This window comes from Capra hircus, chromosome 11 (genome assembly GCF_001704415.2).
Source record: "Capra hircus breed San Clemente chromosome 11, ASM170441v1, whole genome shotgun sequence".
Taxonomy (NCBI): domain Eukaryota; kingdom Metazoa; phylum Chordata; class Mammalia; order Artiodactyla; family Bovidae; genus Capra; species Capra hircus.
In genome coordinates this window covers 92263126-92283082 of record NC_030818.1, presented here as the reverse complement: position 1 = coordinate 92283082, position 19957 = coordinate 92263126, and the positions used below count along the sequence as shown (strand labels likewise).

The 19957-nt window shown below is 57.2% G+C and overlaps 1 protein-coding gene across 12 annotated transcripts in view; it reads right to left on the bottom strand.

The window, feature by feature from the left end:
• The window catches only part of DAB2IP (DAB2 interacting protein), a 210102-nt gene continuing 191348 nt past the window's right edge, over positions 1204–19957 (bottom strand). For 8 of the 12 annotated variants that reach the window (XM_018055711.1, XM_018055709.1, XM_018055719.1 and 5 more), the window contains 7 exons: positions 18629–18830; positions 16022–16200; positions 13043–13946; positions 12242–12394; positions 9984–10177; positions 5121–5208; positions 1204–4244 (listed from right to left, as the gene is read on the bottom strand). In XM_018055711.1, the coding sequence (XP_017911200.1) occupies positions 4077–4244; positions 5121–5208; positions 9984–10177; positions 12242–12394; positions 13043–13946; positions 16022–16200; positions 18629–18830 (1888 nt within the window). In that variant the 3' untranslated portion in view covers positions 1204–4076. The remainder of the gene's footprint in view (positions 4245–5120; positions 5209–9983; positions 10178–12241; positions 12395–13042; positions 13947–16021; positions 16201–18628; positions 18831–19957) is intronic. The other 4 variants (XM_018055714.1, XM_018055712.1, XM_018055713.1 and 1 more) reach the window with 3 other exon arrangements.

The window sequence follows — 19957 nt, the reverse complement described above, 5'->3', positions numbered from 1 at the left end:
CTTGATGTATTCCTGCTTATTAAACTTTATTAATTATTAAAATCCTCTGAGTTCTTAATGTTTCCTTGATCTGTCATAAACTAATACTGGTGGTGTGTTAGTCTCAAATGCAATTATGTTTTTGTCGATTTCTTTTCCCCTGCATTTCTGGCAGTTTTCGCTTTCTATCTGATGCTCCTTAATCCACATGCGGAAGGTCATGGCTCTTGTGGCTTCATTGTTAGTGCCTCTGTCAACATGAAAATTTTTTCTGTTGCATCTATTGCTATTTCCTTGAATTTTTTATTTACAGAGCATCGCCCCAGCAGAGGGACCAGGGTCAGCAGTGCAGAAGCACTGAGGCGGCCCATGGTTTGGTGATGCGGTGGTAGAGGTGTGACAGGTAAGCCAGGTGACAGAGGGCTGGGGAAAGGGCAGGAGGTGGAGATGGCAGGTCCCTGCCGACAGTACACTTTAAAACACGCTGTCTGAGGGAGGACAGCCTCCCTGGAGCAGGTGATGAGCAGGTGGAGAGCTGGTGCTCTAAAAGCTGTGAGCAGCAGCAGCAAGGGCTGAAGAGTGAGGAGGGGTGAAAGCAAGGCGGTGGCCGGGGCTGCCTCTCCATCGCCGCTGCAGGGATGGAGCAGTGAGGGCAGGGCTGCCCAGCTGGTGGTGACCAGGGCAGAGGGTCGCTGTGGTGCCCCCCACCCCCGCCCCGTGGGGTAGGAGGGTGGCTCTCAGAGCAGCAAGAGCATCTGGCTGGGAGGTCTGCGAAGAGGCACCATGTTGAACAGGGCAGATGGGAACCCAGGGGCCCGGTCTGAAAGGGGAGTTTCTCCCTCCTGCAGTCCTCACCTTGTGCAGGCACAGCCGAGGGGCTTGGGCACTGGCTGGTTCCCAGCAAAGGCCCTGGGTTCAGCCTTGCGGGCAGGAAGGAGGTCATGCATTGGGGCATCTCAGGTATCAGAGGCTTTTTTATGTCTCGTTCAGTCACAACCTGCTAGTGACTCTGGACCAAGCTCCTTCCCTCCTTGAGCCAGATTTCAGGGGCTGGGGCAGATTTCCGGTTCCAGAAAGAGACCCCAGTCCTCCTTCCCGACCCTCAACTGCCACTGGGGTGAACCAAGTGCTGGGGTCCCCTGGTACAAAACAGTGTCAGTCTATGACTCGGGGGTCACTTCTGGAAAAGCTCGAGACACGGTTGCATGGAGAGGCGAGTCAGGCTTAAAATAGCTAAATAAATCTTTAATATTTCTAATTGCAAATGTACAGAAATTGCACAGCCACACAGTCTTAGAACACCAACAACTTTCTCTGTACATTATTACATAGTTAGAGTCACAGCTGGAGGGAGGCACTCTGGCCAAGACTCCAACGTTTGCATTTTTTTCCTTTTCACATACTTACAAAAGGTGGGGTGGGAGGTGGAGTGGGGCTGGGGGAGCTGGGAGAGTGTGTAGAAAAAGAGGGGCTGTTTCCCTGGGGTCTGCCTTACGCAGACGGATGGGGTGGGAGGGGGTGAGAGGTATACACCGGGGCAGATGCTCTGCAGGGTGGGGGTCGCCTGGAGCTCTGCCCTGGGTTCCCCACCCTCATTCTAGGCGGTTGGAAAGAGTTTTCACTCAAAGGAAGTTTGGCAGTTTCCTTCACCCTAAACATAAAAGTTAGGCGGAAAGTCAGGCCTCTCTGTTGGCAGGAGAGGGCCGGGGGACAGCCTTCTCTGGTGGTGGGGGTGGGGGTGCACTGGGCTTGGGACCCCTGTCCCCCCAATCCCTCCCTCAGGGGCGCGGGTTCAGGGTGACCCAGAGGGGGAGCGCATTCCCCAGCCACCCAGACAGCACACTGCAAAACCCCAACCCCCAGATCCCCGACCTCTGACCTCTGCCTCCTGCCCAATACTGTCATCTAGATTAAAAATAAAATAAAAAACCGCCAGAGAGCAGCGGTCCCGGGCAGCCCTCGGCAGCACCAGGACTGAAGGACTATGTACAACCATGGGGTGAAATAGTTACATTACAGTCAAACACCAAGAACATTTACAAAAATCGTCAGACTTGCAGTTCAGATAAAAATCTGTGGAGAGTCTGTACACTTTTACAGTTTTTGCACTAAGTAGATAAGGCTCTCTGCCCGAGAGCTCGCAACCCAGGCCAAGGGCCGCCAGCACCGGCCTCCGGAGCCTGGCTGTGCAGGCCCTGGGACCCTCCCCCTGTATTGCTAAGAGGCGCTCGGTTCAATCCGAGGTCGCTCAACGCTCAACGAGGCATCCGCGGGAGAGGGGTGGGGGGCGGGTGGGGAGCATTCGCCAGGCAGAAGAGGGGTGCGTCGGAACCAGAGGCTGACGTCCCTGGGGCCAGGCCTTGCCTATGCGGCCAGAGGAGTGGGGCAGAGCCTCCACCCGCCACGGCCTGCCTTCCTGAGGTCTGTGACCTTTCGGGGGGTCCTGACCTCTCCCCACCAGCAGGTCTCTGGGCTAACTGAGCTGCAGGTTCCACCCCAGGATGGGGTGCAGTGTGGTCTGAGCCACCCAGCCCCTGTTGCTCCCCAACTCTGGGTCCTGGTGGAGCGGCTCCCGCCCCAAAGGCAGGAAGGGGTGACTCCCCAGCTTTCCCACGGCTGAAGGCAGTCGGGGTGGCTCCTGGCTGCAGGATGGATGCCCCAGCTCTGGTCCCAAGATTCCCTAGGGTCAGGGGTGGGAACAAGGACGAGAGAGACCCAAGTTCCTGCCCACTTATGTCCCGCAAGGGTGGGAGCGGGGGGCAGTGGGGAGGGCCCACAAGCTACAGAACAGCCTGGGGCTGAGGGAAACCGGCCCCAGCCGTGGGTGGGCCCCTCCCTTCCCCTGTCTGCAGCGCCTGGGTCCTCGGTGGGCCCGGGAGGGTGAGGCAGAGGCCGGCTGCACGCAAGGGGGCGGGTGCAGGCTGCCGCGGTCTTGGAGAGGGAGCAAGTCTAACATCCTCCAGGGCCGCTATTTCCCATGCAGTGCGCACGCTCAATTTAAAAGGCCCCTGTGTTCCAGCAAGCGAGCAAGCGGGCTTTTGTTTCTAATGCATACTGTGAAAGGAAAAAAAATCACAGTTATCCACCTTCTCAGGGCCTGTGGGCACTAGAATTCTTTTTCTAACCATCCACCAGGAAAGCTCAGCCTGTCTCTCGGGAGGGCGGGGGTGGGGTGGGGTGGGGTGTACCTGCTGGCTACTCCCTGCGGGGCCACCGTGTGGGCACGCAAGCTCTGGGAGACAGGCGGCCACTGCTACGGTGCCACCTGGGCCAGCTCTGCCCAGATCTTTGGCTTCGGCGGGGAGCCCAGCACATCAGCCTGGGCCCCTGTGGCAAGTGAGGGAGGCTCTGATCTTCCCATGGGTACGAGGGCCCAGAAGGAAGAGCTGAGATCCTCACTGGGTCTATAGACTGTCTATCTGACAGAGTTCGGGCGGGAGGGGGCGGGCCGAGGGGCTGGGGACAGGTGTGGGGGTGATGCCTCGGCTCCGCACAGCCAGGAGGGGGCCCCAAGCATGCATTGGCAGGTGATCAGGGTGGAGACAGGCGGGGGGACACAGCGCTCTGGCAGCTCCATCCTCCCCACCCTCTGTCTGCCTGCTGACCACCCTGTCGGCTTCTGGAACGGAGCGACAGGTCCCACAGGGCAGCGCCTGGCTGCCCGGGAGTCCTGGGTCTCTGGGAGGCGAGGGGAAGCCACGGCAGGAGACCCCTGGCTCTCTGACCCTCCAACTCTCCGGGCGGCTCCCCCTGTGTGGAGGAGGTGGTGCGTCGGGGCGGGGGTACATGCACTCAGCCAGGTGAAGGAGGAAAGGGGACGCGCACCAAGTTCAACACCCAAAACAGACACTGCGGCAGGCCCCTGCCCGCGCTAGGCTGCACCCACTCCCCAGCCTGCGCCCAACACGCTTCTTGGGGGAGCGGGCCGGTGTCCCCCGCTTGCACTGCGTCAGTCTCTCGCGGCTCCCTCTGCAGCCGCCTCCTGGGCCGCGGGTGGAGGGGGGGAGGCGAGCCTCGGCCTCTGGGCCCCCGGCGCTGCTCCTCCCCAGGCTGAGACCCCGCCCTGGGCCACCAGAGTCCTCCCCTCCTCGGGCAGGTTAACAATTGCTGCTGTTTCGGAACTCGCCGTTTTCAGTAATCTGCAATTTGGTGGGGTTGGTGGGGGAGAGGCCGTTACGGGCTTGCATGCTGTACCTCTCTTTGAGCTGCGTCAGGGCGCTCATGAGGCGCGCGTTGGCTGCGTCCAGTGAGGCGATGCGCTTCTCCTGTGGAGCAAAGAGGGTGTCAGCAGGGGCTGAGCCACGGGCTGCTGGGCCCAAGGTGGGGGGGCAGGGGCCGGGGGGCGCGAGGTCCGTGCCGGGAAAGGGGTCTCCCCGGAGCTGTGGCTGCCTACAAGAGCGGGGAGTGAGGTGGCTGGGAGGACAAACACCGAGGATGCAGAGTTCCTGAAGCCGGGAGGAGGCAGCTCGCCCTCATGGGAGAGGACCTCAGCGAGCCCACCTTCCTCGTGTCCCCACCTCATTACCTGCTTCTCACCCCAACAGCCCTAGTGCTGTCATGTGCCAGCTCCTTGAAGCCCCGAGGGCAGGCACGCTCACTCATGTGCATGTGTGTGTGTGTGCACATGTGTGCGTGTGTGTAACACAGAGGTCACAGCTCCCATCAGCCTGTGCAGTTTCCCGACTGAGCAAGGACTGGCCCTGGAGAAGAAAAGGGCACAGACCTGGATGAAGGAGACTGGAAGCCAGTCTCTCAACTGTCTTCCCCCCTCAACGCAGTTGGGAAGCCAAGGGTCTGAACAAGAGTTCCCTTGTTCTCTGTCCCCAGCCTGCTGTCACCCAGCCTTCCCCATTCCCCTCCCAACAGCTTCTCCTCTGGTCAGAACACCTGGTGAAAGGTAATACCTAACTAAGCTGCCCAAGCAGGGGACGAGCGGTCCCGCCCTTTTCAAAGCCTATCCTAGTGAGCTTGTGATCCACTGAGACCCTCGACTCCGACTTCTTGAGGCAGAGATACCGATCTCCTATCCTCCTTCGCTTCTGTGTGGGGTATGACTGCGGATGTGAAGCAGCCAAAGCCACCCCCTCCTAATCCCAGGTCCTTTAACACCTGTGGCTGTCCGAAAGGCTGGAGCCCCACACCTGAGCATCAATGATCTTCTGTTTGGAGTCTACAGCTGCTTGCATCTCCGCATGGTCCTTCTTCAGCTCCTCCTCCACTGACATCAACCTGTTACCAGACACAAGGACAGTCAGGCCGGCATTTGAGGGTGCAAGTGAGGGGGTGAGTGTGGGGCCTCGTGGGAACAAGTCATCACACCCTCACAGAGGGGGACACACTAGGAGAGCCCCTCCTTGGGCCACAGACTCACCTCCCACCCTTGCCTGGGACGGAGGTGGCCTCCGTCACCCGATGCGGGCTGAGCCTGCTCCTTCCTTACATTTCACCTGCCCCAGATTCTGTCCCCAAATCCCCAGAAGCCCCTGGCATGGCCCCCTTCTGATGTTCCTCCAGGAGCCAAGGGGGTGGGGTGGGTATTAGATCCTCACGCACCCCAGGGCTGGGCGAGTGGTGTCACATCATGAGACTTGTGGTTTGAGTGGGGAACAGAGGCCCTGCAGGGCTTGAGAACTTTCTCCACCCACTCTGTATTCGCTGAGGCTGCACCGGGTACTCGAGGTGGCAGGATGAAGCCACAAGGCGCAGGGACACAGGCAGGGAGACAGCAGCTACCCTCAGGAACCACGGGAACAGAGACCAGGGAGCGGCTAACCGTCCTGGAGGGTGGGGTGCAGCTGCACTTGTTGAACGGGACACCGCAGGGCAGGCAAGGGCTGTTGGGTGGATGACGAGCTGGGACAACATGAGGGTCACGGTGTCCAGAAGTTCAGAGCGAGGGCCGGCGTGGGCCTGCTGCCAGCTGCTCCCGCCCTGAGACCATCCCTGGTCTCGCCCTGCTGGTCTCTCACAGACCTGTCCGTCACTGCTGATCACTCCCAGCTTCCCCCTGCACTCTCTGGGCCTGAATCCTAGCTCCCCGGCCACTGCTCTGGAGACTCCTTGTCCTGTCTCCCCCAAGGACCGCAGGGTCCCCAGGGCTCTGCCTCAGCCCGTCATTCTTCTTGCTCTATGCTCTTCTCAGATGAGTTCACTTACTGCTTTCTTTGGGCTTCCCAGCTGGCTCAGGGGTAAAGAATCAGCCTGCAATGCAGGAGGTGCGGGTTGGATCCCTGCGTTGGGAAGATCCCCTGGAGGAGGACACGGCAACCCACTCCAGTATTCTTGCCGGGAAAACCCCATGGACAAAGGGACCTGGTGGACTACAGTCCATGGGGCTGCAGAACAGTCAGACGCGACTGAGCAGGCACAGCTTTACTTCTGTCTCTACCCTCGGGACTTCGGTGCAGCACAGCATCTAAGCCCCAGGCAAGCACTTAGTCCATCTCATAGCAGACACACAGGAAGGTCAGCGGTGCAGGGGCAGGTACCACACAGGACTGTCATGAAAAGCCAGTGGGATCGGGGTTGAGGAGAAGGGGCGTGGGATCCTGCCAAGGTCGGGGGTGGGCGTTCCTTTGTCACAGGAACATAAGACACTGAGCAAAGCCTGGATGAAGAGGAGGAGGTGGAAGCAATGGGGGAAGTGGGAGAAACTTCTGTTTCCAGCTATGGTGGAATAACAGGCACTGGGTTTAACCTCCTGCCACAGAAACACCAAACTAGAAAACGGAACAAAATATATGAAACAAAGGCTTCCAGACACTGAAAAACAGGCAGCGCCGTATAGCACGGGACTCCCAAGAGATGGGAACACGAGAGGGGAGCCCCGCCCACTGCTGAGAGTCCAGGCAAGCAAAGGACGGAAGTGATCACAGAGGGTCAGGGTACCGGGGAGGATGGGGGGTTGGGGTGGGGGAGGATGCGACAGAAGACTCTACCCATCTCCTGAGGGGTCCCCTTGGGGCTTTGGCTGAGAACTGGTCTGCATGCTTGTGAGAAAAACAGGCGAGAGCCACTGGAAAGGAATACACAAAACTAACCCTAAAATAGTTTAGGGTCATTCCAGGCAGTAAAAACACTCCTGGGTTAGTAAACTCAGAGCCAGCTTAGCTCTGGACTAAAGCCTACCCAAGACCCACCCCAACAGAGCTTACAAACTAACCTCGGAAAGAATCAAACAGACTCTTCCAACTTCATTGTGTCCCAGAACAAAGCGCCCAGGTACTTAAAGGAACATAAGACATCCAGCAGCTACATAAAAAAAAAAAAAATCACAATGTCTGGCATCTAACCAAAACTCACCAAGCATGCAGAGAAGTAGGAAAACATAACCCTTAACCAGGAAGAACATCAATCAAGACAGACTTGGAAATGTCAGATGACAGGATTAGTAGACAAGGACATTGGAACAACTGTTGTAAATATATTCTATGTGCTCAAGAAAACAGAGGAAAAGCATGAGCAAGATGAGAAGAGAAACGGATGGGATTTAAACCAAACGGAAAGTTTAAAGGCAAAAAATACATCTGAAATGAAAAAAATACTGAATAGGAGTAACAGACTGGACGCTGAACCATGAATGGACGTGAAGGCACCCTGTAACAATCCAAGATAAGACACAGGAAAGACATTTTTAAAATAAAACAGCACTGGTAGGATGTGGGACAATATAAAGAAGACTAATATACGTGCAATGAGAATTCCAGAAAACAGCCTGGGGAGGCAGAACCCTACACCCACAGATCCAACAGCTTAAACTCCAGAAACATGAAGAAAACACGTCAAGGCACTTCGTAATCAAATTGTTGGCAATCGACAATCAAGGAAGAAATCTGCAAATCAGCCAGAGGAAAAGTGATATCAATACATTAAGGACAGAAGAACAAAAATCCCATCATAGTCCCTGCTGTTATAGCCCACGTAAGGGCAAAATCTTGTCCGCTGCTAGCTTTGCTAAACGGCCACACCATGCACATGCTGCTAAAACAGCAGAGGTGCACAGCTGTGACAGACGCCCTGTGGCCTGCCAAGCCTAGATATCTACTATCCACCCCTTACAAAAAGTTTCCAACCTCTGCCCCTCAGGCAGCAAGATATAGCTAATGTGCCAATAAAGGAGGTAAGATGGAATCATAAAAAGAACTCAGTCTAGAAGAGGGCCGGAAAAGGAACAGATGGTACAAAGAGAAAACAAGTAGCAAGATAATAGGTTTAAACATAATTATATTGCCAATTACAATAAATGTAAATAGTCTAAACATTCCAACTCAAAGGCAGAAACTAAGATTAGATAAGAAGCAGGAACAATAAGGTGTCTGTGATAGAAACTCACTTTATGTAGTGAGTGAGGGACATAGCTTTGTTCAAAGTATAAGGATGAAAAAGGATATAATGGGCTAATGTCAATAAAAAAAAAGTTAAAGGTAGCTGTATTAATATCCAAGTGGACTTCATAGAAAGGAGTATTATGAGGGATAATTATGAGGATGTTATGAGCAATATTACAAAATGATCTTATAATGATAAAGGGTCAGTTCATCAACAGCACATGATAAGTCTAAATCTGTACGCACCTAAAAATAAAGTTTCAGTGACTATAAAGTAAAAACCAACAGAAATGAAAGAAGAAATAAATTCGTAATTATGATTAGAAACTTCATTATCCTTCTCTAAATAACTGGCAGAACAGTAAATAAGTACACAGAAAACCCACTAAAGATACAGAAGATCTGAACAACACTATCAACCAAATTGACCTGGTTGACATTTATAGAAGGGAGGAAAATACACCAGGACTGGGTAGTAGAAATAAGTGTTAAGTAAGCCACTGAATTCAGGAAAAGTTGCATCCCTCAGAGAACAGGGTGAGAAAGAAGCGGTTAGGTTAAAAAGTGTTTTCTCTTTTGGAATCACACACATGAGGTGAGCCAAGAGCAGAGCTGGCAGTTGAGTGAACAGCGGGCTCCTTGTCAGCCCGGTTACAGGCCCTCTGCTCACGCTAACCATTTTATGAAGAGGAAACCCACAGGTCAATCAAGTAAACGATAACTAGGAGCAGAGAAGCAGGTAGTGTAAATAGGAGGAATTAAGGAAGGATTTTTTAATAGTGGACAAAGCACGAGGCCAGGCTGGGAAACATCATATTTACTGCACACCTGCCAAATCTATGCTCAGGACAGATTCTGTACCACGGAAACTAACACGTCAGTGCGCACTGTGGCCTCGCACTTGGTGTTACTGCCATAAAGAAGGAGGCTATACCTCGACAACACTCCCTGCTTACAGACGGGCAGAGGGGGAGACAGAGGCAAATCAACACGGAAATAAAGATAAGCCGTCAGTGAAGATGAGAGGCAGCACTCAAGTCGCTGGTCCACCTGGAAATCTTCCTGCATGACCCACAGGCACCTTAAAACTCAACACACCCAACACTGGCCTCACCTCTCCCCCTCCCTACCCAAACCGGTCTTCTTCCAAAGGTCCTCATCTCAGTAACTGGCACCATGACACACCTGGATGCTCTTGGTAAAAATCAGCGTTATTTTGTCTGCTTCCCTCCTCTCACTCCCACCCTCACCAGCTGCATGTAACTGACATGTATTCCTACTTCCTCTGCCCTGGACTGGATGGGTCCTCATTGTCTTACCTGGTACAACCACCATCCAGCTTCTAAACTCTATGAAAACGTGACTCCCCATGGGGGCCCCAAGGCTCTCTGCACGCTGCCTCGGCTGACCTCGCTTCTGCCAGGCCACCTATACACTCCACCACCAACCCACGCTGTACCACTGCGGTGCCCTGCACTCCAAGCTCCCGCCCTCCTCTGGGCTCCTGCCACACAATCCCTGCCGCCTCAGACTCTTCTCTGCGCTCAGCTCATCAAGGCAGCTGAGCAGCCCGTCCCTGGGATCCGGGGCCTCCTGGAGGGCAGCAGGCAGGCCTGCCCCTCTGCACGTGTGGGGCCAGGGCTGGGCCTGGAGCAGGGACCAGCCGGCCGCCCTCACCTGCTGATGATGCCCTTCATCTGGATGTCCTTGTCCTCCTGCTGCCGCCGCAGCCGCTCCTCGCCCTCCTCTAGACGTGCCTGGTACTCCAGCACCAGCTTCTGGGTCGTCTCCTCCTGGCACTTGAACAGGGTCTCATACTCCTCCAGCTTCTTGGTGGAGATTCGCAACTTGTCCTGCAGCACTGCCAGATCCTGCCAGGAGGGCAGCGCACCACGGCACAGCACCCAGGACAGAAAGCACAGGCGCATGAGCCCGCTGGGAGGCAGCCTGGCTCGGAACGCCCCAGGGGTCATCACCAGCCCAGCCCAGTTCACACAGCGGGGAGACGCCCAGGGACCCCAGCCAGAGCTGGCGTACGGGGTGAGACTCAATGCCTGGCTCCTGTCCAGGGCTCTCCCACCCCCAAGCCTAACCTACGCCTATGAGCGGGATAAAGACTCAAACCCAGATCTCACAAGTAAGGGTCTTGAGCTTCTCCTAATAAACAAAGGTAAACTTCTCCTTACAAAGGTAAACAAAGGAAATCAGAGCACTTTGAGAGGTGGGGGCTCTACAGGAGGGGAAACTGGGGTCCAGAAGGGAAGTGAACCAAGCACCTGGGGAGCAGAGTGACTAATGGGGTGAGGTACTAGCCTCCCAGCCTCCATTTGACCCTAAAGTCATGGCAAGTCGCATGGCAAGTGCAGGGAGAGATTAAAGGCAAAGTGGTCCAGGGCTCTCTGGGTCTGACTCAGCTTGGCACTCCTGGCCTTTGGGGAAGAGGAGGGATGTGTAAATTAGCAAGAGAAGCAGTGAGCTAGCAGGCCGTGTGAGCTGAACGGAAGGGGAGGTGGGGTCAAGACCAGAATCAAAGGGTTGGAGGTGGGAGGTGGGGGCTGGGCACCCTGAGAATCCAGAGAGTAGGGAAGCAGGAAGGGCCTCTCCTTGGGTCTTGCTCATCAGTAAAGTGTGGCCCAAAGATCAGGAGATGGCAAGGCTATCTCCTGAAACAAAACTGGCCCTAGGGGAGAGCCCAGCTCCAGGATAAAAGGCCCATCATGGGTCTTCTGCTCAGAGTGGTGTCAGAAAGGCCTTCCCTGGCACAGGCAGGACTGGGTGTCCAAGGAGTTCAAGGCAACTCCAGGATCTGCCTGCCAGGGTTAACAGCAAAGAAAGCATGAGAAACAGCAGCTCCCTGGGCTAAGGAACAAGGGAAGAGGACAAGCCAGCTGCAGCCTGACCCCTGAAATCCTTCGAGCCATCCCCATAACACACTTGGAAACGGACTCTCAGAAAGGTGCAAAGCCTGGAGTGAGGCAGGCTCTCCTAGCTCCCCAGCCAAACTCTGGCTCTGGGAGCACTGTGCCCCATGTGCCCTGGTCCCCTTCACGTAATAATGGTGGAAGCAGGTGGATGTGGCGGACCAAGGAGGGGGATGGTGGAGGCGGCAGAATGCAGCATGGACATGGACCCGGCCCCAGGCCGGTGGGAGGGAAAGCAAACACCCTGACTTGTGTGCCCTCACCCGAGAGGCTGTGACAGGCTTTCCTGGGGCCAAGAGGACTGCAGGCACCCAAGGCGCGTGGGCAAGTGGCTGCTGTCCTGCGGGGCCTTGTGACAGTATGAGCTTTGGCCTCTGGGAGGAGATGAGGGATCCAGGGCAGTTGCCACATTAACTAGAAGAATTTTGGAGAACAGAAGCATCCCACTGCCCACTAAATGCTAGATGTAATCTAGGGCTGGGGTTTGGAGGTTTTAGGACCAATACTTTCCTCCTGGAAGGAAAAAACACCTCCATGGCCATGGGACACCACCGCCCCCTGGCTTTCTCTCCCAGACCCTGGTGGAGAGGAGGATGCAGAGCCAGGCGGCGGGCAGGGACCGTCCCAGAGCAGAGGGTCCTGGTGGCGTCCCCTCCCCGCTGTCTCTCTGCCTCTTGGTACATGAGGTCTCCATGCATGTCTCGGGCACCTCTGAGCCCCACGTCCCAGAAGCTTGGCTGCCCAGTCACCGAGGGAATGTGCCTCCTGAATCTGATTCAACACAGTTCCTGGGCAAGTCTCACGTGCAGCCCATAGAGGAAACCTCAGGCTTATGCTAAATCCTCCAAATTCCCCTGACTGCCGTCCTGACGTGGGACCAGGGGTGGGGAGGGGACTGGACATGTGCAGGAATGAGCAGCACCCTGAATTCAGGGCTCAAGGGGAGAGGGCGTCCTGCCGGCTGCCTTGGGGAGGCAGCTCACCCTGCCCGAGTGGCCAGGGTCTGGTTTTTACCTTTTCCGCTTGGCTGAGTTCCTCCTTACTCCTTAGCCTATCCCTGTGCGGGGGATCTGGGCCCAGGCCCTCGTCTTCTAACAACTGTGCATTCATGGTCAAGAGCCAGGCAGCCGTGCGGTCCAGGGCATTGGGGCTCACGGGTGAAGGGCCCTGCGATGAAACACAACTGTGAGGGACTGGGGCGGGGGGGAAGGGGTGGTCCCGGGTGCAGCACAGGGACGGACGGGCATCTCTGATGCAGCCCCGGGCCCTGGGGAGTTTCACCTCCTAGACGCAGCCTGAGGCTGTCACGAGCCGGGGGTGGAGGGGAGCCTAGCTGAACATGGCTTCTCTGCTGCCTGGGGGAGAGCCAGTGGGCTTGGGCTGGCAGGTCGATGTCTAACCTGAAGAACCTATAACTCTGTGCAGAGCCCTGAAGACCAGCTCAGAGCAGGAGGGGGACGAGTGGCTAGGTGGACTCCTACCCTGGGTTGGGCTTTAACAGGCTTTGGAACTGGAGATGGGCAGACAGATCCCTCCCTCTTTCTTCCTGACCCCAGCTGTCTCTGGGAAAACTGGCAGAGGAACCCCAAGCCACAGTGAAGCTGGTTCACAGGATTTAGGCCGGAGCCACTGGGGGGCTGTCACGGCAAGTAGCTGGTGGGATGGGGCCAAGTGTGGCATCATTCAGCATGGGATGGCAGCTGGGTGCGGGTGGAGATGACGTGGCTGGGAGGAGCAGCACGACGTGGGGGGTCAGCCGGACCCCACCCTGGGGCGGGGGGTGGTGGCCTGCCCTCTCCGCCTGGCAGCACTGACCTGCTTGTGCACGGCTCGAGGCTTCAGCTCAGGGCTGTCGCCCTTGGAGGACGAGGACTGTTGCCGCAGCCGCGCTCCGGGCCCAGCCCAGTCGGGCGAGGCCGAGGCCAGCGTCCCGCTCGACGGCCGTGGGTACTGCAGGGTGCTCAGCAGGGTGGGCGGCGTCCGGCCTCGGGGTGCGGGGGGCGGCGGCGGGGGTGGTGGCGGCGGCTGATCGATCCTCCGCTGGGGGCCGGCACTGTTCTGCCGTGGCACCGTGGGCTGCCCACCCTTCTCGGTCAGCGACACCTGCCGCCGTGCCAGCTCCCCGGGGCGCCGGCCCAGGTCTTCGGGGGCGGCTGCGGCGCCGCTGCTGCTGAAGCTGCCCAGCTTGGCGGCAGCTGCCAGCTCTTCGCTGTTGCTGTGGGAGCTCAGGGAGCTGTGGCCCTCGGAGCCCGAGTCGCCGAGGCCGCGGGGAGACAGTGGCAGGCCGGCCGCCATCTGGTACACGGGATTCTGGAAGGATAGTGGTGCCAGGAGCTGGGGCCGACCCGGCGCGCCCTCCGACGTGCCCGGCGTGGTGGGCGTCTGGCCTGCCCGCCGCACTGTGGCCAGCCCTGCCAGGCTCACGGGGGCCGCCCGGGCTGGCCACCCGGCCACCAGCTGAGTCGCGGGCGCTTGGCCATCGGCGGCGAGGGCGTCGGGGCCCGCTGGGGAGCCTGCCTCCCCATCCAGCACGCGGGTGTCTTGGAGGTCCACCATGGACAGACTCTTGCCGCCGTTGGCCATCTGAAGATCGGGCTCGTTGGCTTCCGAGTAACTCGAGCTGCGGGCAGGTGAGGGCTGGACCCCGGAGGACCTTGTGACAAAAAACAAGTCCTTGTTTTCGGGGGTTGGAGACGGTAACCGGGTGAAATCTATCAGACTGCAGGGAGACAAGCACACACAGGGAAAGAAGGGGGAAGAGAAGAACTGTGAATGCGGCCCAGGCGGGGTCCCGACCAACTGAGAGCCCTGCCAACCTGCCGCCCCATGGCCTGAGCCAGGGAGTGGGGAGGGGGGAAGGGAGGGGAGGCAGGGAGGGGAGGCAGGGAGGGGAGGCAGGGAGGGGAGGGAAGAGGAGGGGACGGGGCGGCAAGAAGGGGAGAGTCCCGGGGCGCAGCTGCGAAACCAAACCACAGCCACCGAGCCTGGCAGAGGCCACCACCAAGGCGCGGGGTGGACGGCTGCTCCTACACAGAACTGCGGCACTAGGGGCCCGAGCTCCCAGCACCAGGCCAGGCTGCCTAGCAGCGGCCCTTTTCCTGATCAGCGCGGCATCTTGAGACAGTAGGTTCTGGGGCCTGGGGTGTTCCGGAAAATTCCCCTGAGCTAAATCCAAACCCACAACTCAGTGGCTCTCTGCTACCTGAGGGTCCTGTACCGGGAACGATGACTTCAAAGCCACGGGGGGCTCCCTCTGCCTCTTCCCTCCCGTCCCTAGTCAGGCTGCTCACCAAAGTGGGGGCCTGTGCTGAGAGAAGCCTCCACCTGCAGCCTCCTACTGCCACCCCTTGTCTGACTGGCAGGCGGGGGCTGGGGCTTCCGGCAAAAAAAAAAAAACACAAGGTATCAGAGGAGGATCCTCACGGCGTGACTCAGGCAGGGAGGGCCTGCACCTGCCGCTGTAGGCCACGTCCCCGACCCTCCACCCCAGGCTCCTAGCCTCTCTCTGGCCCCTTCCCAGGAAAAGCCGGCTTCTTGGAAGGAGGCACAAAACCAGGTGGGCTTTGGAAGGCAGGCTTGGGGGGAGCTGAACAGGCTCTGAGTGGGCTGGAGGCAGCAGGAATCTGGGGCTTCAATGTGGGCTTAGAAAGGAGTTGGCTTAGTCTGGGATGGAGAGGAAGTGCCAGTCCAGGGTGATGAGACAGGACAGGGTAGGTTGTGGCCACTCGAGGCCATGGCACTTGGGGGCCGAGAAGAAGTGGACGGGGGAAGTAGGTGGAGTTGGGAGAAACCCGGACCAGCCCTGGGCCTGGGTCGCCCTTCACATGCCCAGGTCAGCTCTCCTGACCTCTCGACTGATGTGTGTCCCCACTTGAACTCTTGCTTTGCCTCACCTGGCAGGTTGTAGGGACGGCCCCTCCTCAAGACATAGAGGGACCCGGGGGGAAGGCGCGTCAAGGTCTCTGCATCTCCGGCCTCCTCCTGGGCCTTTAGTCCCTCACACCACATCCCCAGGTCCTTGATCTCAACGCCCTCGCCTGCTAACAGCCTGCCACTGCCGTCCCCACCATCTCAGAGCCAGACAGTGCCCGGCTCTGCTGCTCCAGCCTCAGCCTCGTGAGCCGGTCCAAGACGGTCCTGCTGGACGAGGGGAACGTTTGACCCCAGGTACAGGTAGCTCACTGTAAAAGTGAAGGTCCTCGTCTTGACGTCAACACTTGAGAACATTCTCCCTCCCCCTCCGTTGTGTACTGACGAGGCACTCGTCCCAGCACTGGACGTGCAGAGTGGGAGCTGGGCCTCAGCATCTCTCTAGTTTACCGGGGCTCCCAGCCTCTTCGCCTCGAGGAGTCACCTGAACTCCTCCTGAAAACACACTCTGGAGCTCTACTTCTGGAGACTCTAGTTCAGGCCCAGGAAATACTAGCTCATATACACACAAAAAAGTGACTGTGACTAGTGCTGATTGGGACCAGTAACTGTTCCTCAACAGAAGATACTGTCTTTCTCCAGGGCTTTGTGCTAGTTCCTCTACCTAAAATGCCTCTTCCACCAATGGAAATGCTACTTTTCCTAAGCTCAAAACTCTAGCACAACCTCCTCCAGGAAGCCTTCCCTGATTCCCACCCCCCCCCAAAATCTTACTCCTTAGTGCCCAAGGAACACCTTGAGTTTCATTCAGCTTGTTTCATAAACACCAGTATAGGTTTTCTCCTCCCCAAAGGAGACTGTAGATGGGCCCTTCCCGGTCTGTACCTGCACCCCGCCACACCCAGCATGCCCGGCGGCTCTTACCCAGAGAGGTCGTTCTCGATCACCATCTTCTGGAGCCCAGCCGAGACACTGCTGCTGCCGGATCCAGGCGTAGAGGCCAAGTCATTGGTCCCTGCAAGCTGCCCACTGCCCGGGGTGCTCAGAGCTGTGTGGACGTCCCTCAGGATTCGAGGCAGAGGCCCCAGCTTGGATATGATGCTCTGCAAAGACATGGCAAAGGGGGCAGGTGTGAGCCAGGGGGCCACCTGGTGAGGCCAAGTGCACTGGAGCCACTGTGTTCAAAATCACTAAGCAGCCAGTCAGATGCAGGCTCGCCCTCCCCTGCAATCAGCTTCAGTGGGTCTGGGGAGGGGTAGGGAGCCCAGAAACAACAAATTACATTTTTATCAGCGCCCTGGATATCTCTGGGATGGGGCAAGGCCCACAAGAAGACACAGTAACCTAGTCCAAACCTTTCACCCTGATCTGTCCTGCCTCAGTGACCTACAGAGAATCCTGGAGTTTGCCCCCATCTCCCCAGTGGAGAGGCTTCTGGGGTGGCCCCCTCCCACGTTACCTACTCCACAGGGCAAGCTGAGGCCCAACCCACTTCAACACCTGAGTCCCTGGGGCGATGGCCCAGGCACAGAACAGGCATTCCTGCTCACCCGTCAGACAAACAAGTGGCCAGTCAGGCAGAGGGTGGTGCCTGGACTCGTCTGAAGCCCACTCTCCTAGTTTAGACCGATGGTGGTAAAGCTTCTAAGCTGAGCAGGTGCGGGGTGGGACTCTGCCTTCATCTGGCTTATGTCCCGGCTTCCACCAATGGCTATGCGCAGAAAGCAAGCATGAAAACTCATGTGGTCCACAGAGGGGAGACGTGAGCAGCAAACAGCTTGACTTTAAATCCTGCTGCAACAATGTCAGCTGTGACGGCTGCAAACCACCGTCCGTACCTCCCGCCTGGTCATGCAGGCGTGGGGGATGGTGGCCCCCAGCACAGAGGCTCTGGAAGTGGTGGCAGAGTGACAGGTGTTGGCAGCTGTGGAGGAAGACAGGGCTCTGAGCCTCATTTCCATTGCTCCCTCCTGGGTCTCTCAGAGCCAAAGGGCAATGGACATAGAGGAGCAGAAATGATTGCAACGGCCGTTCATAGCGAAAAGCTGGGACTGATCTGAGTGTCCAGTGAATTACATGGTGCAGTCACGTGATTGGACAGTCTGTGTCATTAGAAAGGTTACAGTGGTGTGTGGCATGTATGGTTGGGGAAAGATGCCCACGAGAGAAGAGTGAGCAGTGCATGCTAAGTTCCCACTTTAACAGAAAAGGGCAAGAACTGCCTGTGTGGGTACCTAACATGTGCACAGAAGTACCTAAAAGGCCGCACACCAGAGCGCCCTGAGTGCTCACCCCTAAGGATGGGGCGGGAGCAGGAGGTCTTCCAGCTCTGGTTCAGCAGCAGCTACTTTTATAATCAGTCCTGAATATTCATTGGAAGGACTGATGCATATTAAAAAGCAGAGATGTTACTTTGCCAACAAAGGTCCATCTAGTCAAAGCTATGGTTTTTCCAGTTGTCATGTATGGATGTGAGAGTTGGACCATAGAGAAAGCTGAGCATTGAAGAGTTGATGCTTTTGAACTGTGTTGGAGAAGACTCTTGAGAGTCCCTTGGACTGCAAGGAGATTCAACCAGTCAATCCTAAAGGAGACTAGTCCTGAATATTCACTGGGAAGACTGATCCTGAAGCTAAAACTCCAATACTCTGGCCATCTGATGTGAAGAACTGACTCACTGGAAAAGACCCTGATGCTGGGAAAGATTGAAGGCAGGAGGAGAAGGGGATGACAGAGGATGAGTTGGTTGGATGGCATCACCGACTCAATGGATATAAGTTTGAGCAAGCTCTGGGAGTTGGTGAAGGACAGGGAAGCCTGGCGTGCTGCAGTCCATGGGGTCGCCAAAAGTCAGGCACAACTGAGCAACTGAACTGAACTTTTGTAAGATGGGCTCTCAGAGCCCTGGTGGGTAGCAGAGGTTCTGGAAGTGGGTCCTGGCAGTTGCTGCCCAGAACCTGCCCACTGTGCAGGCTGGGCCTGCGGGGGCAGTGGAACCCAGGCCACAGGGCCTGCAGCAGTGTCAGAGGTGTTGACAGAATGACTGTTTCAACAGACGGTCAAGGGTACTTCTGGAAAGTTTTGCAACCTGCTGCCTGACACATGGAGGCGCAGCATCTCCAGTCCATCTTTTTTGTATCAGTGGCCTTAAAATCCAGAGCAAGGACATTTTAGGAGACACAGCTAATCTGATTATACTTTCCATGGGTAGGGAGGATAGCACGCCTTCACCTGTGGATGCCATCTACTCAGAGGCACAGCCGAGGCCCCAGTACACAGAGTGGGCTCCCCTGGAAGATGTCGGTGCATGAACGTGGTGCTCCCCACCAAGGAAAAGGGCCGAGATCCCTCCCCAGTGTGTGCTGACAGGGCCTGCACTGGATCCCTGGGCTCCGGCGCCCTGGCGGGGCCGCTGATCTCTACCGCACAGGCAAAGCCTCGGGCCTCGTGGTTACTTCGGGAGGAGCAGCCTGCAGCTTCAGTGCCCTTGGGCCCATCCACTGCCCCATCGTGGCCCGAGTCGTCAGGCACCTGCTCCAGCTGGCTGACGGCCTCCCAGAGCAGCGAGTGCAGGCTGGAGAGCTCGCGGCCCAGGTCGATGTAGCCCTCGAAGCCGGCCGTGTTGGAGACGGTCTCGGGGTTGGAGATCTCCAGCAGGAAGCGCTGCATGTTGGTCCACTCGTGCTCCAGGAACTGGTTCATGAATGACATGTACTCTTCCTTGCTGCCGAACCTGGAGCCGAGCAGACGGGGTGAGCGCCCTGGGCCCCACCCGGGAGGCCCCCTACTTCTCGGAGACACCCTCGCCCCCTGGGCTCCCATCCCTTCACTGTGGCTGCCTTCCACGCCACGTACTTCCCAGCCAGCCAACCCCCACAGATTCCGGGTGCTCATGGCTAAGTCTGGAGACTCCTTTCTGGACTTTTTCTCCCAGGATCTGGAATGTTCTATGGCCCTCACTCCACCTTCATGTCCAGTCTTAGTCTCCTTCCTCTTTCCCTCCAAATGTCTGTGGCCCCTGATGCACAACTGACTCTCAAGCCACACTTGGCCAGGTCTCTCTGCTAAGCCTTCCGACAAGTTCTTCTTCAGGCACCTTCCTTTGTCCTCAGCTTGGCCCAGTCTGCGGTCACCTTCATCACCCCAAACCCGCACCCTCCTCTGGGACTCCCCATCCCAAGGAGACCGATCCAGAAGCCTGGCCGTGTTCAACTGCTCCCTCTGCCTCCCCGTCAACTGGCAAGACCTGCTGGCCTCATCTTCTGATCAACCCACAACCTACAGCCATGGCCTTTTGCATCACCATCACCTCCAGTATTATCCCTGACCCAGTCCTTCCACCACTCTGCCTTTACCAGAACCATAATTCTGCTCTCCTCCTGGCCTCAGGGCTGCCAGTCTTGTGCCCTCCACTCCTGGCCCCTCTGCTGCTGGGCTGAACTTGGCAGGACTTGGAACACATGAGGGCCACCTTGCTCAAAGCCCTCTGGCAGCTCTTACTGCCCTGCCTGGCCTCCAAGTCCCTGCTGTCCTCTAGGGTGGTCTCCCACCTCTCTCGACCTAGCAAGTGACAATTCAGGAACGGCAGAGTGTCTGGTCCCTCCCTGGCCTGCACCTCTGTCTTTTCGTCCTGAACTCAGCTGGGGAGCGCATCTTCTAGGAAGCCTCCCTCTCTCCTCTTCCAACAAGCTGTTGGCCCTCCTAGGAGGCCACGCCCCTGTCCATCACTGCTCTCCCTGCTGAAGTGTTGGCTCCGGGAGGGTGGGGACCAGTGGTGATTCATGGCCCAGCCCTGCGAAGGCCCGGAAGGGCTTGATCCACACCTCGTGAGAGCCGCTCTCTGAGCCAGCCCGTCTGTGT